General features: G+C 46.2%; 1 protein-coding gene across 1 annotated transcript in view; it reads left to right on the top strand.

Moving 5' to 3' along the window:
- VIPR1 (vasoactive intestinal peptide receptor 1) overlaps positions 1-27,076 on the top strand; it is a 122,606-nt gene extending 95,530 nt beyond the window's left edge. Inside the window, exons 7-13 of the mRNA XM_079946954.1 lie at positions 5,654-5,807; positions 6,301-6,361; positions 8,657-8,723; positions 9,640-9,731; positions 18,755-18,887; positions 20,165-20,206; positions 25,279-27,076. Coding sequence (XP_079803080.1) covers positions 5,654-5,807; positions 6,301-6,361; positions 8,657-8,723; positions 9,640-9,731; positions 18,755-18,887; positions 20,165-20,206; positions 25,279-25,470 — 741 coding nt within the window. The 3' untranslated portion in view covers positions 25,471-27,076. The remainder of the gene's footprint in view (positions 1-5,653; positions 5,808-6,300; positions 6,362-8,656; positions 8,724-9,639; positions 9,732-18,754; positions 18,888-20,164; positions 20,207-25,278) is intronic.
- Positions 27,077-27,535: the final 459 nt, after the last annotated feature.

Genomic DNA, 27,535 nt, shown 5'->3' with positions numbered 1-27,535 from the left:
TGGAGGAGATGGCTGTTTTTCGTGTGTGACATCCATTCAGCATCTTCCACAGATTTGGGGAGAAAGCTGTTGAAAGACTGACATATTAGGGGCAGGTACACGTCTGTGGTTCATGTAGCCTGCCTGTTCGGAGAGATGGATTTTTAAATGTCTTGACATTTCCTTACCGTCAGAAGAAATTATTGAGGTCAGATACAAGCGAATGGCTAAGAGTGGGTGAATAGTACTGGAAACCCTTTCGGGGCAGGCAGTGGAGGGGTGTGTGGAGAAACTGTTGCCCACATAAATCTTGCAATTTCACCCAAGATGAATCCCATAAACAAAAAGCTAACCTTCCAGTCACCTGAATAGGATTAGGAGTCTGCCATATAAACAAAACACACACACACACAGGCAACCCACCCACCCACCTAAATTTCATTCTGGGTCCTGTTTGGTTGGTCGCTGGTTATTTGTTCCTGGTTTTTTCTATATAAAATAAATAACCCTGCTCTCCTGTACAAACACATCCAATGCACAGTTTCATTTTGCTTCCTGGTAGCTGAGACTTTTCTGGCTTTTCTCTAGAGACACAAAAGTCAGCCATGTACCTGTATTTATTGATTGACTTAAGCTGCCACTGTGAATCTTGGGCAGCTGGAAGTGGCTTGAAGATGTCACAAATAAGGAACACTTTCCTGATGAAAAAGATGCCCTGAGTTCGAAAACATAGGATTCCAAATTTCACGGTGCCTGATTTCACTCCCAATATTGAAAGCTCAAATGGTTTTAACAGTGGAATAGACAAAGAAAGCAGAGACATCACCTTGCCAACAAAGGTCCGTATAGTTAAAGCTATGGTTTTCCCAGTAGTGATGTATGGAAGTGAGAGCTGGACCATAAAGAAGGCTGATTGCTGAAGAATGAATGCTTTTGAATTATGGTGCTGGAGGAGATTCTTGAGAGTCCCATGGACTGCAAGAAGATCAAACCTCTCCATTCTGAAGGAAATCAGCCCTGAGTGCTCACTGGAAGGACAGATCCTGAAGCTGAGGCTTTGGCCACCTCATGAGAAGAGAAGACTCCCTGGAAAAGACTGTGATGTTGGGAAAGATGGAGGGCACAAGGAGAAGGGGACGACAGAGGACGAGATGGTTGGACAGTGTTCTTGAAGCTACTAACCTGAGTTTGACGAAACTGCGGGAGGCAGTGGAAGACAGGAGTGCCTGGCATGCTCTGGTCCAGGGGGTCACGAAGAGTCGGACACGACTAAACGACTAAACAACAAAGAAAAAATGTTGTGCATGATACATACGTGAATAATTGTTAGTTTTTATTTATCTATTTGTAAAAATAATAATCTGTGTGCTGCTGTGTCATGAAGAATATATCGAAACAGTTCACAGCAATAAAAGCATTAAAACCAGACTATAAAAACCATAAACAATTAACCATTGCGGAATGATGTATTCTTAATTGCCTGCATAAGCTTGGCAGAATAGAAAAGCTGTCGGCAGGTGTTCAAAGGTTGGCACAGATGTGATACCTTAGTGGAACATCCATTTTCAGTGAATGTATACCTCTGGATGCAATTCTGCAGTTAAAACTTTGGCCGACTCTATAACCAATAATGCAAGATTGTGTGGCAACAGTGATGGCAGGAGGACTTGGGAAAGAAGAAGTTATGTTCTGCTCTGTTCTGATGAGATGCTAATGTCAGGAGCACCACCTTAGCAACTCAGAAGCCTTTGCCTCATGGCCAATGACTGTCCTCAAATGTCCTCACAAACTCTTGCCTTTGGTGCCATCTGAAAACCCGGCTGACTTGGCATATGAGAGCTTTGAGCCAAACACAGACTGAGAGCTTCTCGGTTTGATTTCAGGCGAACTCGGCCGTTTTGCAATATATCTCCTCCTTCTGTGCCCCGGACAGTGTTCTCTGAGTTTGCTATAATCTCCTGCAGGGGGTTAGAAACTGCAAAGGTTAAGAAATGGCCATTCTTGTCTGCAGGAGGAGATGTAACTAGACTTTTTTGGCCTTTTCGATTTCACTGGGCCACCCAAAAGGGGCTGCACTTTTATAACCTCCAAGTTATTTGTTGCTGATGCCGTCACTGAATACAGCACCGTCGATGAATCTTTAAAGAGCAAAGCAGGCAAGGAAAGAAAAAAGGAGCTCTCTGCTTTTAGAAGCTTGCAATCTAAATGTTAACAGCAGGGAAGAGAGACAGAAATGGGAGGAAAGGAAAGTCAAGAATAGCAGGTGGGGGTGAAGGGTCAAGCAAGGGAAAGGCATCCTTTGCTGGAAAGCATCAGCTCCCAGCGCCCATGAGCTCAGCAACATGCTCTTGACTTCCCTAGTGCTGGGCAGAAGATGGTATTGTCATGCCCGGTTCACATCAGCAAGTAGGAAAAAAAACAGAATGGAAGCAAGATTGTTTCCCACCCCCCTCGAGAAAAACTGCCCCCTGGTTTCCCCCAGGTAATTTGTGCAAAGGCGGTGGCTGTGTTGCCCTTTAGATCTGCTCTGCTTGTTCGGCACTGCAGCGGGGAAAATCCAATAGGCGAATCTACACCGGCCGCTTATAGAGTTAGAAATGCGTTATGGAAATGTCACACCAGAGGGCGCTGCAGAGCAGCGATCTGTCGACAATGGGAAATTCCATTGAGAGCTACATAACTTTTTTTTAGAGGCTTTTATAGCGTTTTTACAGGTCAGTGGAGATCAAGCTCTCTCCACAGCCTATTACATCCTTCCTTGGGGAAGGATCACAGCTCAGCAATAAGGAAATCCTCTGGTGTCTCCAGGTAGAGCAGGTGAAGGCTGCTTCCTAAAATCCTGCAGAGCTGCTGCCAGTCTGGGTAGACAATACTGAGGTAGATGGGCCAAGAGTCTGACTCTTTTACAAGAAAGGAGATTCCAACTAAACATCAGAAAGAACTTTGTGATGGTAAGAGCTGTTTGACAGTGGAACCGACTCCCTTCCTTGGAGGTTTTGAAGCAAAGGTTGGAAGGCCATCTGTCATGGATGCTATAGTTGAGAATCCTGCAACGCATACGTTTTTGAAAAAACCAGAGTCATTCCTGTTGGGAATGGTGGGAGAAGACATTGACAAGAATGACCAGAAACTGTTCTTATACACAACAACGGCGGCAAGGTATGGAAACAGCAAAAATTGCCTACAATAGAAGAGTGGCAGTACAAGGTTATGGGGTCCGCAGAAATAGCCAAATTAACAGCAAAAATTCGACATCAGGGGGATGATACATATCAAAAAGAATGGGGGAAATTTATGTTATATAGAGAGAAGATGATGTGAAATAGGGAAACCGGTAGAATTAAAATAATATCTCACAACAGGAAAATACAAGAAATTTACTGGATAATAATATCAAAATGAATTAAAAATGTATATTAGGACTACTATTGAACAATATTTGTAAATGAATATAGACAACAAGAATTTGTGTATATAGAAAGATTTCTTTGTTTACGGACATTTAATGGAAAAAATGAAGAAGAACAATCTTATTGAAAATGGACAAAGACAATGCAAAAAGTCAAAGAGGACACAAAAAAGCCAGAAGAAGGAAAGAGGGAAGTCAGCTCGGGAGAGCAAGAACAAATGTGAAATACAGTGGTGCCTCGCAAGACGAAAAGAATCCGTTCCGCGAGTCTCTTCGTCTTGCAGTTTTTTCGTCTTGCGAAGCAAGCCCATTAGCGGCTTAGCGGCTTAGCGCTATTAGCGGCTTAGTGGCTTAGTGGATCAGCTGATAAGCGGCTTAGTGGCTTAGAAAAAGGGGGGGGAAGGGAAAAAAAACCCACAGGAACTCGCAAGACATTTTCATCTTGCGAAACAAGCCCATAGGAAATTCGTTTTGCGAAGCACCTCCAAAACCGAAAACCCTTTCGTCTAGCGGGTTTTCCATCTTGCGAGGCATTCGTCTTGCGGAGCACCACTGTATAATGTATGTGTATGTACAGTATGTAACTAAAAATTCAATAAAGATCATCGGGGGGGGAGAGAGAATCCTGCATTGCAAGGGGTTGGACTAGATGACCCTTGGGGTCCCTTCCACCTCTACAATTCTTTGATTCTGTGAATCATAGAATCATAGAGTCATAGAGTTGGAAGAGACCACAAGGGCCATCGAGTCCAACCCCCTGCCAAGCAGGAAACACCATCAGAGCACTCCTGACATATGGTTGTCAAGCCTCTGCTTAAAGACCTCCAAAGAAGGAGACTCCACCACACTCCTTGGCAGCAAATCCCACTGTCGAACAGCTCTTACTGTCAGGAAGTTCTTCCTAATGTTTAGGTGGAATCTTCTTTCTTGTAGTTTGGAGCCATTGCTCCGTGTCCGCTTCTCTGGAGCAGCAGAAAACAACCTTTCTCCCTCCTCTATGTGACATCCTTTTATATATTTGAACATGGCTATCATATCACCCCTTAACCTCCTCTTCTCCAGGCTAAACATGCCCAGCTCCCTTAGCCGTTCCTCATAAGGCATCGTTTCCAGGCCTTTGACCATTTTGGTTGCCCTCCTCTGGACACGTTCCAGTTTGTCAGTGTCCTTCTTGAACTGTGGTGCCCAGAACTGGACACAGTACTCCAGGTGAGGTCTGACCAGAGCAGAATACAGTGGCACTATTACTTCCCTTGATCCTATTGATGCAGCCCAGAATTGCATTGGCTTTTTTAGCTGCCGCGTCACACTGTTGACTCATGTCAAGTTTGTGGTCAACCAAGACTCCTAGATCCTTTTCACATGTACTGCTCTCAAGCCAGGTCTCACCCATCTTGTATTTGTGCCTCTCATTTTTTTTGCCCAAGTGCAATACTTTACATTTCTCCCTGTTAAAATTCATCTTGTTTGTTTTGGCCCAGTTCTCTAATCTGTCAAGGTCGTTTTGAAGTGTGATCCTGTCCTCTGGGGTGTTAGCCACCCCTCCCAGTTTGGTGTCATCTGCAAATTTGATCAGGATGCCCTTGAGTCCATCATCCAAGTCGTTGATAAAGATGTTGAATAAGACCGGGCCCAAGACAGAACCCTGTGGCACCCCACTAGTCACTCTTCTCCAGGATGAAGAGGAACCATTGATGAGCACCCTTTGGGTTTGGTCAGTCAGCCAGTTACAAATCCACTGAGTGGTAGCATAGTCAAGACCACATTTTACCAGCTTCTTTACAAGAATATCATGGGGCACCTTGTCAAATGCCTTGCTGAAATCAAGGTAGGCTACATCCACTGCATTCCCTTCATCTACCAGGGTTGTAATTCTGTCAAAAAACGAGATCAGGTTAGTCTGACATGACTTATTTTTCAGAAATCCATGCTGACTATTGGTGATCACAGCATTCCTTTCTAGGTGCTCACAGACTGTTTGCTTAATGATCTGCTCCAGAATCTTCCCTGGTATTGATGTCAGACTGACTGGGCGGTAATTATTTGGGTCCTCTCTTTTCTCCTTTTTGAAGGGACAACAGAAGTACAAAGGGGTTTGAGGATGGTACATGATGTCAGGGGGCTACAAAAAAAAAAAAAAGCCCATGCTTGTCAGGCCATGTTGAAAGAGACTCATTATGTGCTTCAACATCCCTAACCTAGGTTTGCTTACAAAGCAGAAACGACCGAACCGTTAAATTTCTCGTTCTCATCTTTCCATTTCAGGTTGGCTGCAAGGCTGCGATGGTCTTCTTCCAGTACTGCATCATGGCCAACTTCTTCTGGCTCCTAGTTGAAGGCTTGTACCTCCACACGCTTCTGGTCATCTCCTTCTTCTCAGAGAAAAAATATTTCTGGTGGTACATCCTGATCGGCTGGGGTAGGCAACCTCTTTGGTCATCGTGCCTTTTTTCTGATATAGAAAAATGTTGCTGTGTTTTTGCAAGAACAGAAATAGTCCGTAACAGAGGGTGAGAAACCTGTGGTCCGTCCGTCCCGACCCCCCAATGTTGCCAGACTACAACTTCCATTATCCCTTTTTATTTTATTCCTTCTTTTTCTTGTATGTATGCAATACATCACCATTTAAGAACACACCAGAACAAAACAAAACAAAAGAATATCCAGGGCTGAAAACAAACAACAGTTTTTTTTAAAAAAAAATGAAACAAATTGAAATTGTAATATTCCAAGTGGTTTTAAATTGTTTTTAGTGTTGTTTTAAATGTTGTAAAGCACCCTGGGGCTTTAGGGTGAAGGGCGGGAGAGAGAGAGAGAGAGAGAGAGAGAGAGAGAGAGAGAGAGAGAGAGAGAACTTTCAGATTGAAAGCAGAACTTTGAAATCTAATCAAAATCTGATCCTCACTTGGCAGGTGCACCCAGCTTGTTTATCTCTGCCTGGACTATCACTCGGATCCACTTTGAGGATGTTGGGTAAGCAGGCAAAATTCATCCACAAGGCTTCCTGGTGTCAGGAGAAAATGTTGGCTTGATGAGGAGGGCTCTGTAGGTGGTAAAACTGGGCTTTAATGCCTAGGCAGGGGCTGCCGAAATACTGACTCTCTCCATTCATTTGCCAGCTTTTTGTTTGTGTTGAAGAGATGCTCAGTTCCTGTTTTCCAAGAAGAGCTGGCAACTTCAGTGTCTGTTGATTTCCGAGTCTCGCTCCTTCCTTGGACCCTCTCGGGCTCCGAACTGGCATTATGCAGAGTGAGGCAGCAACCTCAGGCAGTGGTATTTAGACAACAGCGCTGAGTATGTCACACAGGAAGATAGATACATCCAGTTCTGTTTGCATTTAAAGGGAAAACCTGCCTAATTTTCACTTTCTGAAACAAGACCCAAACTGAGGCATAGCCATCCTCCGAAATCCACACTCCTCCGAATTTTCAAATGATGTTCTCTAGCCAACTAATAAGTACAAAAATGCATATACTAGTGTTATTCCTGAAAATAACATATGAGAATGCATTGTATTTGGGAGAACTGCTTTGCAAAAAAGTGTGTGGCAGGAAATATTTGCACCGAAATACTGGGGGTGTTTCATGAGGATGAGTCTTCTGTTTGGGGTGTTTATCCAACACTACTCAGAAAGGGGCATGACTCAATGGTTGGACACCTGCCTTGCATGTAGAAGGCACCATGTTCAATCCCTAGCTAGAAAAGAACCAGGAGTGGGGAATCATTCTCAGACCATATTCCCTCACAGGGAGCATTGTGCTCTACGTGGGGCTACCTTTGAAGGTGACTCAGAAACTACAACTAATCCAGAATGTGACAGCTAGACTGGTGACTGGGAGCGGCCACAGAGACCACATAACACCAGTCCTGAAAGACCTACATTGGCTCCCAGTATGTTTCTGAGCACAATTCAAAGTGTTGGTGCTGACCTTTCAAGCCCTAAACGGCCTCGGTCCAGTATACCTGAAGGAGTATCTCCACCCCATCGTCCATCCTGAACGCTGAGGTCCAGCTCCGAGGGCCTTCTGGCGGTTCCCTCCCTGCGAGAAGTGAAGTTACAGGGAACCAGGCAGAGGGCCTTCTCGGTGGTGGCTCCTGCCCTGTGGAATGCCCTCCCATCAGATGTCAAACAGATAAACAACTATCTGATTTTTAGAAGACATCTGAAGGCAGCTGTGCATAGGGAAGTTTTTAATGTTTGTTGTTTTATTGTGCTTTTATATTTGCTGGAAGCTGCCCAGGGTGGCTGGGGCAACCTAGTCAGATGGGCAGGATACAAATATTAAAATTACTGTTACCATTATTATTGTGGGGGTCACTTGCCACTGGTGGACAGAGCCGGGGAGAAAACGGGTGAAGGAACAGATGCAACCTTTAGCATTGTACAGTACAGTCGTACCTTGGTTGCCAAATGCCTTGGAACTCGTATGTTTCAGCTCCCGAACAACAAAAAACCGGAAATTAGTGTTCCGGTTTCTGAACATTCTTCAGAAGCTGAACATCCGGCATGGCTTCTATGGCTTCTGATTGGCTGCAGGAGCTTACTGCAGCCAATCAGAAGCCATGCCTTGGTTTCTGGATGTTTTGGAAGTCGAATGGACTTCTGGAATGGATTCCATCTGACTTCCAAGGTACGACTGTAGCTAGATTCCAGCCCTGTGAAAGAGTGAGTTTACTGAGTATATACAACACAGCTCTACATCCAGGCAAACAAGAAGCATTGTCACATTCAAGCGAGAGAGCATGGCCTCAGGTATTGCCTAAGGATGAGATGTGGCCTAGAGAGGCCTGAGAGGCACTTGAAGAGACCCGGAGAGCCACATTTGGCTCCTGGGTCTGAGGTTCCCCCACCTTGGCCCCGATATAGACATTGCTGAGCAAGACGGGCCATGGCAGCTTCTGGTATTCCTCTCTTTCCCTGCATTGTGCAGCAATTGGGAAGAGTTAGGTGTGGTCTGGGGCCCCTTTTCAATTCCTGTGGGGCCCCACAGGCCTCGTCACTGCTGCACTGGGTCCATCTAACCCACGATAGTCCGTTCCAGTTGACAGCAGCTTCCTGTGGTCTCAGCTGAAGGCCTAAGATGCTTTTGCAGAGATACCAGCATGTGATTCCACCCCTGAGCTGTGGTCCCATGAACTGTGTGTGCCTCTTTAAGATACAGACATCCTCCTTCTACATTGTCTGGAACTGAAGGGTATCATTTACTTCCTCAACTGCTTCCTCCGTACCCAAGAAGAAGCTCTTGATCTATTCGTATTCCTTTACAGTTGTTGGGACTTAATCGAATCTCCCTTTTGGTGGATCATCAAGGCTCCCATTTTGGTTTCCATATTGGTAATGTATCCATGGATATATATATTTATATTTTTCCCCATCATTCCTTCGCTGGCCTTCTCATGCATCGCTGTTGCTTCTGGGGAGGCAGAAATCGCCTCCGGTGTTTTGTTACTAGATTCTAGAGTTTTGCTAAGAATATGCTTTGCTTAGCAGGAACAGAACCCAGATGTATCAGTGCTGATTCACATCCTTCACAAGTCCAGTTCATGCTGACGTTCTGCTCCAGGCTGTTGTCTCAGCCAGGGGAGGGTGGGGTTCTAGGCCACATAGATACATGATCTAGGCTCAGATTTTAAGACACGTTCTGCTAGACCCTGTTGAGGGTCCATTAAGCAACACATGGTCTAGCAGATTTCTGGGTCTGGGGCACTAACCTTAAGGTGTGCTGTGGTAAACGGTACCTCTCCGTCTCCTCCAACTTCCCGACTAACCGAAAAGGCTCTTGACCTGTCATGGCATCGACGTGTGCATAGCTGTGCTCTGTGGGCTTGACATCATCATACTTGGGATGTCATAACACAAAAGTCCCAAGCAGGCTGATGTCAGGCCCAAGATGGCTGCCGTCCTGTCTTGCCTTGTCTCTCTCTGAGCGGTGTCTGGTCTTTGTTGTCTCTCGATTATGCTGCGTACACCCCAAAAAAAATGAAGTTGTGGTGGGCAAAATAATCCTTCTGAAGCAGGGCCGTTCAACGAGCTCGTACACACGACTGTTTTACCACACATTACCTCACACACCTGCACCGAATGTGTGGCAAAATCTTAGCGCGCCAGATGGCAAGGTAACGAAGAGGACAAGAGCTAACCCCTTATCACCCCGTGGCGATTTAGTCATGTTTGTTGACTCCGTTTGACAGAAAGGGAACTTACCTGTCCCCTTTTTCTAATTTTGTTTCTCGATTTCTCTCCCCCATAGATAAATTTTGTCCTCTTTATTTGCATCATCCGGATCCTGGTTCAGAAACTTCACTCTCCAGATGTCGGACGAAATGATACAAGCCAGTATTCGTAAGTCTGAATTTACTTTGCAGCTCAAAAAATGATTTATTTATTTTTTGCGTTTCCTGAGGTTAGATAGATAGATTTGTTGTTGTTGTTGTTGTTTAGTCGTTTAGTCGTGTCCGACTCTTCGTGACCCCATGGACCAGAGAACGCCAGGCACTCCTGTCCTCCACTGCCCCCCGCAGCTTGGTCAGACTCATGCTGGTAACCTCGAAAACACTATCCAACCATCTCGTCCTCTGTCGCCCCCTTCTCCTTGTGCCCTCCATCTTTCCCAACATCAGGGTCTTCTCCAGGGAGTCTTCTCTTCTCATGAGGTGGCCAAAGTACTGGAGCCTCAGCTTCACAATCTGTCCTTCCAGTGAGCACTCAGGGCTGATTTCCTTCAGAATGGAGAGGTTTGATCTTCTTGCAGTCCATGGGACTCTCAAGAGTCTCCTCCAGCACCAGAATTCAAAAGCATCAATTCTTCGGCGATCAGCCTTCTTTATGTTCCAGCTCTCACTTCCATACATCACTACTGGGAAAACCATAGCTTTAACTATACGGACCTTTGTTGGCAAGGTGATGTCTCTACTTCTCAAGATGCTGTCTAGGCCTGTCATTGCCCTTCTCCCAAGAAGCAGGCGTCTTTTAATTTTGTGACTGCTGTCACCATCTGCAGTGATCATGGAGCCCAAGAAAGTAAAATCTCTCACTGCCTCCATTTCTTCCCCTTGGAACACTGCCTTGCCGTGGTGAAGGGGCTTGAAGAACTCAGAGAAGCTATGAACTATGCCGAGCAGGGCACCCAAGATAGATAGATAGATTGTTAATATTTATACCCTCCATCTCCTCCTAGGAGCCTCAATGTGGCATTCATGGTGCACCTCTCTCCCTGTTTTATCCTCACAACTGTAGGGACGTTTATAGATGCTAGGTAGAGGGTACATTTAGTAGATATTATCCTTCCTTCCTCACATTTGTGAGTTCAGCAGAGTGCACCCCTTTGCAGCTTAAAAAGGGAAGCTTTGGAAGGCTAGTTTTAGCCTTTCCATTTAAGTAATCCAGGTTGCTTTAAGGCTCACCAGATTCTCCCGATATTTCCCCCTTTCCCCCCCCCCCCGCTGAAAACAATAATCACACAGACAACCTTGCAAAAGGTAACAATAATTTTTATTCACTCAGAATACTCGTTGAAGAGTAACAGATGCAGCCACTTTGTTCAGGCAGGCTTAAAATGGCAATCCAGTTACAAAGGCATACTTTAGTCCAGTTTAAAATGGAGTCTGAGCTATGGAGCAATGGCGCTCAGAAATGCATTGTCCTATCAACTTAGATGGCTTCGAAAGAGAATGAGATCAATCCATGGAGGAGAGGGTTGCCATGTTGGAATATTCTAGAAGAAACTTGGAAACGGTCTTGAACAAGTTGCTAGGCGACGGAAAATTTCCCCAGCAACAGGTGTCCCTATTAGGGCATGTGGTCGACTAAGTCTGGGTCAGTGTAAATGAGCATGTGAATGAATCAGCATTAGGTCTTTCTGGCCTGGATGGCTAAAAGAGGAAAAAATTATGTTGTGTTATTTATTTATTTATTTACTTAGGGCCAGTGAAAAGTTTTGTAAACACCGTATTTTTCCATGTATAAGACTAGGGTATAAGACCCCCCCCCCTTAAAAAATAATGTCCAAATGTTGGGGACGTCTTATACACGGGGGCCATCTCCCCCCCCCCCATTTTCTTAAATCAGAGTCCCCCCCCAAAAAATTGTTGATGTTGTTTAGTCGTTTAGTCATGTCCGACTCTTCATGACCCCCTGGACCAGAGCACACCAGGCACTCCTGTCTTCCACTGCCTCTTGCAGTTTGGTCAAACTCATGCTGGTAGCTTCGAGAACACCGTCCAAGCATCTCATCCTCTGTCGTCCCCTTCTCCTTGTGCCCTCCATCTTTCCCAACATCAGGGTCTTTTCCAGGGAGTCTTCTCTTCTCCTGAGGTGGCCAAAGTATTGGAGCCTCGGCTTCAGGATCTGTCCTTCCAGTGAGCACTCAGGGCTGATTTCCTTCAGAATAGATCAGTTTGATCTTCTTGCAGTCCATGGGACTCTCAAGAGTCTCCTCCAGCACCTTAATTCAAAAGCATCAATTGTTCGGCGATCAGCCTTCTTTATGGTCCAGCTCTCACTTCCATACATCACTACTGGGAAAACCACAGCTTTAACTATACGGACCTTTGTTGGCAAAAAAATAAAAAGAATAGGGGGCATCTTATACATGAGGGCATCTTATAGATGGAAAAATACGGCAAAAAAGATTCTGAGAAACAGAACCAAATGGTGTGTATTCCTGTAGTGGTAATTTCACTAAGAGATACCCGGGAGGCTGCTGATGTTGTAAAGAAGTAAAAGATGCAGGAAAGCTTTTCTGTAAAAGGAATTCTGCTGCAGAATGAAATGGAAACCCAAGATTAGATGCTCACACACCAACATACCAGGGGCTACAGTGCCGGATTTACATATAAGCAAAACAAGCTATACCTTAGGGCCCCACTCTCTTGGGGGCCCAAAAAAAATTAAAGGAAAAACAACTGGATGTACATTTCCAAAATATAAGGTAAAAGACAAATAAAATAAAACCTGCATCCAGCAACAGTGTTTTGTGTTGTGTAGGCTTCTATGATGTAAGTCATGGGCCCTGCCTGCTAGCCTGCTCCCTAAAATATCACTGGTTTCCTCACCTATTTATAGGGTACCTACATTCTGCTATGTGCAAATGGCATTAGGTCCATAAATTACCATATAGCATATCTTAAAAAGCAGAGACATCACCTTGCCAACAAAGATCCGTATAGTAAAAGCTATGGTTTTCCCAGTAGTGATGTATGGAAGTGAGAGCTGGACCATAAAGAAGGCTGATCACCAAAGAATTGATGCTTTTGAATTATGGTGTTGGAGGAGACTCTTGAGAGTCCCATGGAGTGCAAGAAGATCAAACCTCTCCATTCTGAAGGAAATCAGCCCTGAGTGCTCACTGGAAGGACAGATCCTGAAGCTGAGGCTCCAATACTTAGGCCACATCATGAGAAGAGAAGACTCCTTGGAAAAGATCCTGATGTTGGGAAAGATGGAGGGCACAAGGAGAAGGGGATGACAGAGGACGAGATGGTGGGACAGTGTTCTCGAAGCTACCAGCATGAGTTTGGCCAAACTGCGGGAGGCAGTGGAAGACAGGAGTGCCTGGCGTGCTCTGGTCCATGGGGTCATGAAGAGTCAGACACCACTAAACGACTAAACAACAACAACATATATTCAAGACAATAAACAGCGACAATTTGTTGTTGACAAAGGACAGCTGGACATATAAAGGGCCCCATTAGGGCCTCATCAAATCTAAATATGGCCCTGAGTGGCTACTACTCATGACGGCTATGTTGGACACAGCAATGCTTCTGTATTCTAGTTGCTTGAAACCACAGGAAGGAAGAGTGTTGCCGTCCTGCTTGTGGGTTTCGCCCAGGCATTTGGTGGCCCCTGTGAGAACAGGGTGCTGGACCAGATGGGACCAAGGATCTTCTTACATTCACACCTTCACTTGATAACAAGTTTCCAGGAAGCAGAAGCCAAGACGTTTCTGTTCAGAAACTGAGTTCTGCCACTTTGCTGGAAGCGACAGGCTGATCTGAAGCCATGGCACCTGCAGAAATTAGAGTAAGCAGCTCCTGGAATCCATTGGCAGTTCCTGAAACGAGGACTTCGGGGAACTGCCGCGCTGAGTGTTTCCTTGCCAGGCTGCCGTTTGTGTTGTTCTGCTCCAGAGTCTTGGTATCAAGAATATTGGCAAGGAGGTGGGCTGTCTGAAGACAGCTCCTTTTGCAAAAAAAAGAGAGGCTTCATTTTGTCAGTTATCATAGAGACGAGTTGAGAGGCTCGCTACATTATTGCATCAGTAACAGTGTCCCCAATACAGTCATACCTCGTTCTGCATTCCGCTCTTGTTACAGGTGCAGGTCCAATGAGGGCTTAATAATAATATATATATTATAATAATTTGTTATTTATACCCCACCCATCTGGCTGGGTTTCCCCAGCCACTCTGGGCGGCATCCAACAAAACACTAAAATACAGTAACCTATTAAACATTAAAAGCTTCCCTAAACAGGGCTGCCTTCAGATGTCTTCTAAAAGTTTGGTAGTTATTTTTCTCTTTGACATCTGGTGGGAGGGCGTTCCACAGGGCGGGTGCCACTACCAAGAAGGCCCTCTGCCTGGTTCCCTGTAACTTGGCTTCTCGCAATGAGGGAACTGCCAGAAGGCCCTCTGCACTGGACCTCAGTATCCGGGCAGAACGATGGAGGTGGACACGCTCCTTCAGGTATACTGGACTGAGGCCGTTTAGGGCTTTAAAGGTCAGCACCAACACTTTGAATTGCAGACTCCCAGAAGCCACACAGGGTGGGGCTGTGGGTTAAACCACAGAGCCTAGGACTTGCCGATCAGAAGGTCAGCAGTTCGAATCCCCGCAATGGGGTGAGCTCCCGTTGCTCGGTCCAGCTCCTGCCAACCTAGCAGTTCGAAAGCACGTCAAAGTGCAAGTAGATAAATAGGTACCGCTCTGGCGGGAAGGTAAACGGCGTTTCCGTGTGCTGCTCTGGTTCGCCAGAAGTGGCTTAGTCATGCTGGCCACATGACCCGGAAGCTGTACGCCGGCTCCCTCGGCCAATAAAGCGAGATGAGTGTCGCAACCCCAGAGTCGGTCACAACTGGACCTAATGGTCAGGGGTCCCTTTACCTTAGGAGCCACACAGAAGGACCTAGAGGGCTGTATCCAGCCCTTTAGCCATGGTTTGAGCATCACAGTTGCATCTGTGCCCCAATCCCCGTGAACCTTTTCTGACAGCCTCAGTGCTACACTATTCTGGCCCCTCTGTCTTCTCTTACGCCCTGCTGAACATTTGCAGCTTCCTCTCATTTCCAATTCAAGATGTCCCTGCTCCAAGGAGCTTTGATTAAATCAGCATATGGAAAGATGTCCCCAATCAGGGCAGCGTCATAATGGATTCGAATGCCGCTCTCTTAGCAGAGCTCATCGGGAACTCTGCAAGTCTAACTAGACCAGCATTAGATATTCATCAGCCAAGCACCTTTACAAATTAAGTAGTGCTGGTGGAAGGAACTTGTCCTCAGTTAATCCTCAGAACTACAAATAATTCAGCCAGAGACAGAACAGAGGCGCATTCTCAGCCCCAGATCTGCCAGAATGACAAAAAAAGAGGTGTTTTGTGAAGGAGGGCTGGAGTCCGTTGACCGCAAGAGATGGCGGAAGAATAGAATCATAGAATTGTAGACCTGGAAGGGACCACAAAGGACATCTAGTCCAACCCCCTGCAATGGAGGTATCTTTTGCCCAGTGTGGTGCTCGAACCCATGACCCTGAGATTAAGGCATCCTAGGCCCTACCAACTGAGCTAAACGCAAAATATTGTGAAGTCACAACGCAAAGTACGTTCATGGATGAGGAGCTAAATATGTGGCTGCCATTTTTCCGACACCCATCCACATCCAGCATTAACTTGCAGTTAGTCTGTTGTTTTTATAGCTGTCTTGGATAAAATGTTGTACCTCTGGGTGTAATAAGAGCATGAAAACTATATATATACAGTGGTGCCCCACAAGACGAACGCCTCGCAAGACGGAAAACCCGCTAGACGAAAGGGTTTTCCGTTTTGGAGGCGCTTCGCAAAACGAATTTCCCTATGGGCTTGCTTCTCAAGACGAAAATGTCTTGCGAGTTCCTGCGGGTTTTTTCCCCTTCCCCCCCCCCTTTTCCTAAGCCGTTAAGCCGCTTATCAGCTGATCCGCTGATAAGCCGCTTAACAGCTGATCGCTAAAAGCCGCTAAACCGCTAATAGCGCTAATCCGCTAAGCTGTCAATGAGCTTGCTTCGCAAGACGAAAAAACCGCTAGACGAAGAGCCTCACGGAACGGATTAATTTCGTCTTGCGAGGCACCACTGTATATACATATATATATATATATATATATATATATATATATATATATATCAGCTCCCTGTCCCGAAGAGCTTACAGTCAGCACCACTCCCCATCAAATGTTTTCTGTCTGTCATGACCTCATGATCTAGCTCTCCATCTTTGGGGGACTGAGACCATGGACTGAGAGGAGTTATCACTTTTCAGAGCCAGCCCTGGATAATAATAATAATAATAATAATAATAATAATAATAATATTTATTTATACCCCGCCCTCCCCAGCCAAGGCCGGGCTCAGGGCAGCTAACAAGCAATAATAAAAACAAGTTGAATGAATACAACTTATAAACAAGATTAAAATACAACAATTAAAATATTAAAATGCAGCCTCATCACAGGAGGAGAAAGGAAAAAGGAAAAAGAAAGAGGGGGAGGGAATCAAATTGGCTCCAAGCCAAAGGTCAGGTGGAACAACTCTGTCTTACAGGCCTTGTGGAAAGAAATCAGATCCTGCAGGGCCCTGGTCTCATGAGGCAGAGCGTTCCACTAGGCAGAGCCTGTGTTGAAAAGTCCCTGGCTCTGGTTGAGGCTAATCTAACTTCCTTAGGGCCTGGGACCACTAGGGTGTTGCTATTTATGGACCTTGAGGCTCTCTGTGATGTCCCCACTGCTCAAGGTACCCCAGTGCAAAGTGGTGCACATTCTCCTAGATCTCTCCCTGCCTAAGGAGATCACATTGTCTTCCTCTGACTTAGAAGACTCCAGCCCAGAAGCTCCATCCAAGTCAGTGGCCGTTGAGGCAAGCTCTGTCCCTTAAGCTGACTAAACATTAGGAAGAACTTTCTGACAGTAAGTTCTGCTTGACAGTGGAACGAACTCCATCGGAAGGTGGTGGACTTTCCTTCCTTGGAGGTTTCTAAGCAGAGGTTGGATGGCCACCTGTCATGGATGCTTTAGCTGAGATTCCGGCATTGCAGGGGGTTGGACTAGATAACTCACTGGGTCCCTTCCATCTCTATGATTCTGGATGTGGCTTCTCACTGAGGATGGTGCCAACCCCCCTGGTGGAGTTGCAGTTCTTCTTAAGGCTCAGCCTGGGATTGCTTCTAGTTGGTGAGGTGTTCTGGGGCCCAACCGAAAGGCAGGTCTCTAGCCAGTGTGGTGTAGTGGTTAAGAGCAGCAGACTCGTAATCTGGTGAACCGGGTTCGCTTCCCCACTCCTCCACATGCAGCTGCAGGGTGACCCTGGGCTAGTCACACTTCTCTGAAGTCTCTCAGCCCCACTCACCTCACAGAGTGTTTGTTGTGGGGGAGGAAGGGAAAGGAGATTGTTAGCTGCTTTGAGACTCCTTTTGGTAGTGATAAAGCCGGATATCAAATCCAAAATCATCTTCTTCTTCTTCTTCCTGCACTCTGACTCTCTGGCCACATCCCTTGCAGAAGGGGAATCTTTGTGGGAATGTTGTGAATAGTAGGAGAGGATATATTGATTAAATATTATCCTTCCTCACTCACGCTAGTGAGCTAGTAGCAGAGCACATTCCCTGTACATTGCAGGAAGCTAGTTGGTAGATTCGTTAGAATCTCTTGAGTTCAGCAATCCAGTCTGGCTAGTCCAGATTGGATTTGTTCCTGGTTAATTCCCCTTTAATTCCCTCTTAAAAAGAACAAAAACACAACAGTCTTCTCTTAAAAGTAATAAGAAGTTGACTTACGTTCAGTTCACAGTATGATCCCCAAGGCAGGCTTTAACTTGTACAGTGGTACCTCTCAAGTCGAATGCCTCGTAAGACGAAAAGCTCACAAGACGAAAGAGTTTTTCATTTTTTGAGTGGCTTCGCAAGACGAATTTCCCTATGGGCTTGCTTCGCAAGACGAAAACGTCTTGCAAGTTTGTTTCCTTTGTCTTGCAAGTTTGTTTCCTTTTTCTTAAAACCGTGCATTCAGGGGGTGCAGTTGCGACTTGACTTCGAGGAGCAACTCATAGCCTTTTTTGAGGTTTTTGAAGACTTTGGTATTTTTGAAGCTTTTCCAAAATCCGTGCTTCGCAAGGCGAAAAAATCGCAAGACGAAAAAACTCGCAGAACGAATTAATTTCGTCTTGCGAGGTACCACTTTAGTTACAGGAGAGAGTGTGGGTTTATCCCGTACGGGGATTGAGCCTATGTGCTGCTGGCTGAGGACCAGCAGACAGCATAAGAGCATCAGGAAGAGTCAAAAGAGAGAAGGGAGAAGGGAAGATGGCTGTGTGACTGGCCCTTTTGTAGGGTCTGCCAGGGTCACGTCCATCTCCCTGGTCACATGCAGGGGCTGGATGCTCCAGGCCAGGTGTGACAGGAAGTCCTCCTGGCGGGAGTAACATGTCCCTGTGTGTCCACTCTGGGCAAACAGGAAATGTCATACTTGACGGCTACAGTGATGTCACATCCCACAATCTGATCCCAGGTTCATGTCAGCAGCAAGACTGAAGTCACCCTTGGCGTGCTCACTTGCTAGAACAATTTTTTGCATTCAGATATGCTGTCATCTTAGGGATGCAGGTGGCACTGTGGTGTAAACCACTGAGCCTCTTGGGCTTGCCAATCGGAAGATCGGTGGTTCGAATCCCCGCGACGGAGTGAGCTCCTGTTGTTCGGTCCCAGCTCCTGCCAACCTAGCAGTTCTAAAGCATGTCAAAGTGCAAGTAGATAAATAGGTACCACTCTGGCGGGAAGGTAAACAGCGTTTCCGTGCGCTGCTCTGGTTTCACCAGAAGCGGCTTAGTCATGCTGACCACAAGACCTGGAAAAACTATCTGTGGACAAACACCGGCTCCTTTGGCCAGTAAAGCAAGATGAGCGCCGCAACCCCAGAGTTGTTTGCGACTGCACTTAACTGTCAGGGGTCCTTTACCTTTACCTTTATGCTGTCATCTTACGTACAGTTTGATGTGCAGTCCACATGCTTGGACTGTGCATCATGATTTTTTTTATCGCTGGGCATGCAGATCAGCTCTAGATCTTCAGGTCTTCCTCCATCCTGTGCACCCATCCCTTTCTGTTCTTCTCCCTCCTGCCAGGAGACTTGCAAAATCCACCTTACTGCTGATCCCGCTCTTCGGTATCCACTACACCATCTTCGCCCTCTTCCCCGACAAATCAAAGCTGCTGGAGATGAAACTGGTCTTCGAACTTGTTCTGGGATCCTTTCAGGTAAGCCACTTCCCCCTGCTGCAAGGCTGCATCTCACAGGAAGGATCGCAATTTCATTCCTACTGTGCGTCTGTCCCTACCTGGACATTGGTGATCTCCAAGGGTGCCTTTGGCTGTTTCCTGAACCACCTCCTTCTGCTTAGTGTGGCCTCAGTGTGGGACAGTGGCTTTCCAATGTCCTTATCAGCTTACTGTCTGCCACAGAACCATGACGCATTGCAGGGGATTCTGGGGCACAGTCTTAAGAAAGGCCTGTCTGGTCTAGCGACTCACTTACCATAGTGATCAACCAAATGCCCATTTTGGGAAACCCGTAAGCGGGACATGTGGGAAACTGGCTTATTGTTACCCTATTTCCGGTGGTGTTCCCTAGACCAGTCTCTTGCAACTGTGCACTGGGGAAGAAGGTGGCTAGCAGGATTGGTGATATGCGGAGGTGGGAATTTTTTGCATTACAGTGGTGCCTCGCAAGACGAAATTAATTCGTTCCGCGAGTTTTTTCGCCTTGCGATTTTTTCGTCTTGCGAAGCACGGACTTTGGAAAAGCTTCAAAAATACCAAAGTCTTCAAAAACCTCAAAAAAGGCTACCACACCGCGTGCTATGAGTTGCTCCTCGGAGTGAATGCACGGTTTTAAGAAAAAGGAAACAAACTTGCAAGACAAAGGAAACAAACTTGCAAGACGTTTCCGTCTTGCGAAGCAAGCCCATAGGGAAATCCGTCTTGCGAAGCAACTCAAAAAACGAAAAACTCTTTCATTTTGCGAGTTTTTCGTCTTTCGAGGCATTCGTCTTGCGAGGTAGCACTGTATTTTCATGAAGGGGAATTTTTCACCATATCCCTTGTGGAAGAGATCTCACCTTTAGCAACAAAATAACTTCTTCTTTATTCTAAGATATTTTTTCTTAATGCATCTGCATCAGCAGTTGTCATCCTGGCCACCATTTTGTATCTCCCACAATGCCCAAGATTGGATGTCTTTGTGGGTAACGCTGGGGTGATCCAGTAGAGATCCACTTAGAAAACTCCTGTTGTGCTTGTATTAAGCAAGAGATCCTGCTCTTTTCTTGACATGAACATGTGACTTTTTTTTATCTTTCTCTCTTGTCTGGGAAGAGTTTGAACAGAATATTCCATTGGGGTTGATACAAACTCTTCCCTAGCCTTTGGGATGTGGGGGTGAGGGTACACATCTAAATATGTCCTTAAAACAAAGACAATGAAATAAAAAATCTATGTTGTCTCTTCTTTTCTATTCCCCCTCCCCCCTTTTCTAGGGCTTTGTGGTGGCTGTCTTGTACTGCTTCCTCAATGGAGAGGTAAGATCAGCCATGATATTTGCAAAGGGAACAAGCTTTACCAGGGCTGCCAAGCGATTAAATAACGTTTAGTTCATTAATGACCTGCCTTTTTGCTGCTCCGCCAACTAATTCATCGATCAAATTTAATTGAATTTGCTCCTTATTCTTGCACCGCAATGCATAATGCAGAGCTTAACAAATTATGACGCATCGTTTAACAAAGGAAAAATAAGTATTTCTCAGATGTTGGAACGAAATATACACGAGAGCCAAAGCCAAACTGAGGTCAGATATTCATCACTGCAAGGGAATCCCCACCCCCAAAGAGCCGCTGAGACAAGTTGTAATGGCTCTCCAAAACTCTGAGGACTTTTAATAATTACTGCTGTCTTTTGATATGTGGTTCGTTTAAGAAATTGTAGTTTCACAGAACAAGGAACGTAGACCGAATGAGAGCAACATTGCCATTGTTTCGTAAAAGCGCCTAGAATTTACTGGATGCTATACACAGATTTACGTGACCTGGAAGTGTCTTCGGATGGCGCTGGCTCCCGGCCTCTTGAGCGAGATGAGCGCGCAACCCTAGAGTCGGTCACGACTGGCCCTGATGGGCAGGGGTACCTTTACCTTTTATACACAGATTTAAAACAAAACAAGCCCATGCCTGTAGATTTATGATCTAAAAGGCACAGCACAGAAGGAAAAAGGGAGGAGGAGGGAAGAGGAAAATAAGCAAACCCAGGCAGCAGTTCTTAAAGTCACATGAGCCCTATTGGGTGTTTAAGAATTGCATGATGGAGGAGGAGCTGCACCTGCTGGCCTCCACCCTCCATACATTGGGGAGGCCTTCAATAGAGTGATATTTCTGCTAAATGCACACAGAGGCTCCCCATGTAAACTGGAACTCAGGGCAGCTGTTCATTCAGGGTTCTATACATTAGAGGAGACTTACCTGCATACAGCAGGTTCCCCTCTACTGGTGTTCCTCCTAATGCATGGATATGGGGCAGGGCTGTCAGATGCTGCCCCATCTTACCCGCTGTTCAATTATTATTAGTATTATTATTACTCTCAGCGTCTCCCAACAGAATATTAACATGATAAAACATCAAACATTAAAAACTTCCCTAAACAGGGCTGCCTCCAGATGTCTTCTAAAAGTCAGATACAGTGGTACCTTGGGTTACAGACGCTTCAGGTTACAGACTCCACTAACCCAGAAATAGTACCTTGGGTTAAGAACTTTGCTTCAGGGTGAGAACAGAAATCGCGTGGCAGCAGCAGGAGGCTCCATTAGCTAAAGTGGTGCTTCAGGTTAAGAACAGTTTCAGGTTAAGAACAGACCTCCAAAACGAATTAAGTTCTTAACCCGAGGTACCACTGTAGTTGTTTATTTCCTTGACATCTGATGGAAGGGCATTCCACAGGGCGGGTGCCACCACCGAGAAGGCCCTCTGCCTGGTTCCCTGTAACTTTGCTTCTCACACAGAGGGAACCCCCCAGAAGGCCCTCGGCTCTGGACCTCAGTGTCCGGGCTGAATGATGGGGTTGAGACACTCCTTCAGGTATACTGGGCCGAAGCCGTTTAGGGCTTTAAAGGTCAGCACCAACACTTTGAATTGTGCTCGGAAACGTACTGGGAGCCAATGTAGGTCTTTCAGGACTGGTGTTATGTGGTTTCTGCGGCCATCCCCAATCACCTATCTAGCTGCCGCATTCTAGATTAGTTGTAGTTTCTGAGTCACCTTCAAAGGTAGCCCCACGTAGAGCGCATTGCAGTAGTCCAAGCGGGAGATAACTAGAGCATGCACCACTCTGGCGAGACAGTCTGTGGGCAGGGAGGGTCTCAGCCTGCGTACAAGATGGAGCTGGTAGACAGCTGCCCTGCACACAGAATTGACCTGCCCCTCCATGGACAGCTGTGAGTCCAAAATGACTCCCAGGCTGCGCGCCTGGTCCTTCAGGGGCACAGTTACCCCATTCAGGACCAGGGAGTCCTCTGTTGGAATTCCTGCTCCGTGATTGCATTCATGGGATTTTTGTCTATCACATGACAGTGTATGTTTTGATTCCACAGAGTGGGAAGTGATGGAGACAGGATGTTTGTGTTACTGTGTTCCATGTTCCATGAAGTGAGACTATTGTCCTTTGTTCTTTTTCTCTTTGCTGTCTGATGCTAGAGAGAGAGGGAGTCATGTTGCAGTGCTCTGTGTGTGTAGATTAGCCAAAATGCTGAGTTGCTGAGTTCTGTTACACAAGCTACGAAGATCTCTAAGTGTGCTGATGTCTGTTGGCATCGGTCGCTGTGATGTTCAGGGAGAAGAAAGCTTTTGAAGCTCCCGAACGATCGACCAGGAGGGAGAGAACATGCCAGTCAGGCATGTGTCTCTGCCAGGGTCCTACTTGAGAGTAGGACGAGCTCCTGACATACTCCACACCTGCCTGTCCCCTGTCCCCCCAAAACTTCAATTCTTAACTGTTTGAGTGAATACCCCAATAGGGTTTATTGTGCTTAAAGTTAGCATCTTGAATGGAAACTGTTCAGAAGAGGGGATGAGCCACATGGCAGCTGCTCCCTCAACTGAACTGTTAGGTTGGGCACTGCTATGCCATTTCCCCTTCTGCTTCAAATAATCCTTTGGGTGTTTTAAACCCCCTCTCTTAATGAATACTCTCCATCATTGAGCAAGTTCCCCTGCCTTTACTCCATGGCTTAAGAGGCCTCTACTTCTATCCTGCCCTTTGTCTGAAGGCCCCAGGGCAAGTTACGGCAATAGGCAAATAAAAGAATCAATAATAAAAGAGAGATTTAGAACCAGCAAATAAAAGAGAGATTTAAAACCAGCAAAATAATAGATTTTTAAAAAAAAAGAAAAAAAAGAAATACCTGTCAGTTTTCTGCAGTCTACATTTGAAAGCCAGGCAGAAGTCTGCAGAAAACTAATAGGTATTCTTTAAAAAAAAAAAAAAACACCATTATTTTGCTGGTTTTAAATCTCTCTTTTATTATTGATGGTTTTATTTACCTATTGCTGTAACTTGCCCTGGGGCCTTCCGACGAAGGGCAGGATATATTTAGAAGGGAGAAAAGAAGGAAAGTAAGTAACGTAGAAAAAGAAAGAAGAGTGGGGGGGGGGAAGAAAAAGTAATAAAGGAAAAAGGAGGGAATGAGAGAGGGGGAGAGAGGAAGGAAGGAAGGAAGGAAGGAAGGAAGGAAGGAAGGAAGGAAGGAAGGAAGGAAGGAAGGGCTGGAGATTTAGAGAAAGACAGATATTTTGGGTGGTGAAATGCAATTTGTGGTAAGCAAGATTCACATGGCTGCAAAATGCAGCAAGGATTTCCATCATCCCCATGATGAATGCAATTGCAGTCATACCTTGGAAGTCGAACGGAATCTGTTCCAGAAGTCCATTCGACTTCCAAAACATTCGGAAACCAAGGGGAAGCTTCTGATTGTCTTCAGAAGCCCCATCGGACATTTGGCTTCCAAAAATAGTTCGCAAACCACATAAGTGGAAGGACTTGCAAGTACTAAATTGGTTTAGGATTTAAGTATGTTGCATTGTATAATACTATGGATTGAGATTATGATGTAAAGAAAGGAAGTTAGTAATTTGAACTAGTTAATTATATTAGAAAGTGAATATTGGAAAATTGCTAAAATGAGATTTAATGAAAATCAGTTAGGAAGGATACGAGGAAGTCATTTAATAATGGGAATTAATTTGGATTTTTGATTGGAAGAAATCTTATATGTTTGTTTGTTCTTTTTATATGTTTTGTTTTTTGTTTTGTGTTGTATTTGTTTTAAATTTGGAAAATTAATTAAAAAAAAATATGGGGGGGGAATAGTTCACAAACTGGAACAGTCACTTCCGGGTTTGTGGTTCAGGAGCCAGTGGCGTAGCGTGGGGGATACAGGGGGGGCCGCCCGCACCGGGCGCAACATCTGGGGGTTAGGGTTAGGGGTAGGGTTAGGGGGCGCAAATCCACGGGTTAGGGGGCGCAAATTACTTGCCTTGCCCCGGGTGCTGACAACCCACGCTACGCCACTGTCAGGAGCCAAAACATTCAAGAACTAAGCTGTTCAAAAACCAAGGTACAGCTGTATTTGTTTTATCAATTGCATTTATATCCCACCTTTTTCTCCAAAGAGTTCAAGGAGCAACAACCCTGTGAGGTAGGTTAAGCTGAGAGGCAGCAACTGGCCCCCAAGATCACCCAGTGACCTTCATGGGTGATTGGGGACTCGAACCCTGGTCTTCCAAGTCCTGGTCCAGCCCTTGACCCATCACACCACCCTGGCTCTCAGCCTAGAAGAGCTCCACTGTAGCCTCTCAGACCTTTCCCATTGGTTGGTTCTGCGTTGCTCCCAGAAGGGAGGAAGGAGTCAATCAGACACCGAGGTTGGGTCAGAGAAAGAGTTTATTATTTCTGCTTTCCAGAGCAGCAGAAAGGCACTGCATGATCAGTTCACAGCAAGCACCCTGAAAGAGAAGTTACATACAGTATATATCCCCTTTAGGCCCCCCCTTCCCCCCTCCCCAGGAATCCAGCCTCGTGAGTTTGTACAAGTAAGTTGACATCCTTAAGCATAAACAGATATTCCTGTTCCTGTGTGCTTACCATGGGGCAAGAAGGTCACCCAACTATAGGGGTACTCCTGGCGCTGTCTCCGGGAGCGGGGGCTGACAGCTTGTCTTGCAAGGTCTGTGCGTCAGAGTGGTCAGGATATTTACAACCTACAAGATAAGCCCCAGATCTGCCATCCCGTCTCCACTCGGAACTGACAAGGCCATCCATCATTAAGCCTTCATGGACTGATAAAGGAGACGGCTTTGTTTGCACAGCTGGGTCCTGTTTTATACAGCTCAAGTTAATGGATTTTAGCTAATGGATCCTTGAAGAAGGAATTTGGGAGTTATTGGGGCCTGGTTCGGGTAGCTGCACATTCAGGTTTGGGAGCTGCACATTCAGGTTTGGGTAACCTGTCCCTTCACCACAAAGCACATCCACAAATCCAGAAGACCTCCTTCTTTCTCCCTTCCCCAGTTCATCTGCCCTCTCCCTCTCCTTGCTCCCTTCTTTAGGTCCAAGCCGAGCTGAAGCGGAAGTGGCGAAGGTGGCACATGGAGAGGTTCCTGGGCTCCGACATGAAATACCACCACCCCTCCATGGGCAGCAATGGGACCAACTTCAGCACCCAAATCTCCATGCTGACCAAGTGCAGCCCCAAGAGCAGGCGCTGCTCCAGCTTCCAAGCCGACTTGTCTCTGGTTTGAGACCCAGACACGAATGACCAAGGGACCAAATGGGTGGGACACAAAGCAATGGGAGAGGAAAGATGATACCAGCCAGGACCTTGGATTAAGAGTGACAGGTGTGAAGTTGTGTGTGTGCATTCATTTTTTTTAAGACAGAACACTCTTCTGTCAACCAAAGCAGGACAAGACACTGGAATAGCGGAAGGATGAGAAGAAGCCTGGTTGGGTGGTGGAGTCTCCCTTTGGTTCTTCTCAAGTCTTTAAGTTCTGGGTGTTGTTGGAGCACTTGTGAATGCAGCAGGAATCTCAGTGCATGGTGGATAAGAGAGAGCCCGCCTTTGCAGCTCTCAACCAACAAATGCAGAATGAGCCAATGGGGGAAAGGAGCAGGTGTGGTGACCTCATCTGCCAAGATCTTTCATGGGAGATAAGGAATCATTTGATCAGAGAGATACTCCCTGGGCGTGACGCAGCCAACTAAGCCTCTGTCTCCGGATAAACTTCAGAAGCCAAAAGACCATCTCAACTCCAGAGACAGCATGGGGTCATCCTGAATGCTCTGTTGGTTATATATCGGAAGCTTTAACTGGGTCCCCAAAGGCACTCCTGGAAAAGGTTGTCTTCAATTCTGTTTGGGGGAGGAAACAATCAGTCCAGGAAGTGCAATAATTGACAACTCTGATGGGCAGAAACTCTTCAGGGTCTCAGCAAGAGGCTCTCTGGGCTGTACTGCCTAGGGGCACTTTCAACTGGAGATACCAGGGATTTTCTGCATGCAGAGCACAAGTGCTCCCAGTAAGCTGTGGCCCCTCCTGAAGTGACAAGCAGTGGTTTACACGCTGCTTTTGAATCAGCTACATCTCATGTGCTCTCTCCCCAACTTCAACCATCAAGCAATCCCTCCCATCAAAAAAAGAAAGGAGAGATGTTCCATTTCTTGGTGTTGGGAACATCTGCTGGTTGGAGAAAGCACGATTCACCAGGTTCCTTGACCTGCATGTGGGATGGGTGAATTATATGCCCTTCCTAACTAGGCTTGCCCTTTCCAGGCTGGGTGGTGACATCTGCATCTTCTGAGCAGCTTGGGCAGGGAGACTCCACTGCCAGGGTCTGTTGACGCATACCCAGATGCTACAAGCTGGTGGAAGGACCTCTGTTTTCATGTTACCTCCATTGCTGATATTGCAAACCCTGTGGATTCTGAAAAGGACAGAAAGTGTGCAAGGGGGAATGAGACTTGTGCACTCTTGATAACTCATGGACTCTCAGTTCGGGAGCCTGTTATGCGCATGGTTCAGATGGAAAGCAGGCAGAGGACCAACTTGTTCGCCGATCATCCTGCCCTTGGCTACTTCCGCCTTCAGGTGCCAGAGTTCTTAATTCCGCCCTCTTGTAAATATTCCGGAACTTTCTGGGCCTACTCTTCAGAGAGCAGCACAGACTGTGTGTGCACAGAAGCCCTCCCTCTTTCCACCAACGACCATTTCTCAGTGTGACGATCCTCACCATCTCCTCTTGGCCAGTGCAGACACAGAGCCTGCCTTGTTCCTTACGAACTTTGACCGCGTGTTATTTATTTCGCCAGACTTGGAACTGTAAATAGTTTGGATCCTTAGCCTTTCAAGGGTTCATCTTGAAGGTGTCTCTTTTTTTCCATTTCAAAATGGTGGGGGTGGGGGAGGGAGGAGGAATCTCTTCATTTGTGGCTGCCATTGCGTTGAGGAAATAATAAACCGGTAAGGGGGAAAAAGTGCTGTGCTTAAACTCTACTTATAGGAAAGTGGGAACCAGACTCTTCCCAGTACAGTGGTACCTTGGGTTACAAATGCTTCAGGTTACAGACGCTTCAGGTTACAGACTCCCCTAACCCAGAAATAGTACCTCAGGTTAAGAAGTTTGCTTCAGGATGAGAACAGAAATTGTGCTCCGGCAGCAGAAGGCCCCATTAGCTAAAGTGGTACCTCAGGTTAAGAACAGTTTCAGGTTAAGGATGGACCTCTGGAACGAATTAAGTTCTTAACCCGAGGTACCACTGTACGGCTACTGCAAAGCATTTATGTACTAGCAGCCTCATACCCAGCCT

Source organism: Podarcis cretensis, assembly GCF_951804945.1.
Source record: "Podarcis cretensis genome assembly, chromosome: 12".
NCBI classification, from domain to species: domain Eukaryota; kingdom Metazoa; phylum Chordata; class Lepidosauria; order Squamata; family Lacertidae; genus Podarcis; species Podarcis cretensis.
This window is presented reverse-complemented; position numbering and strand designations above follow the sequence as displayed.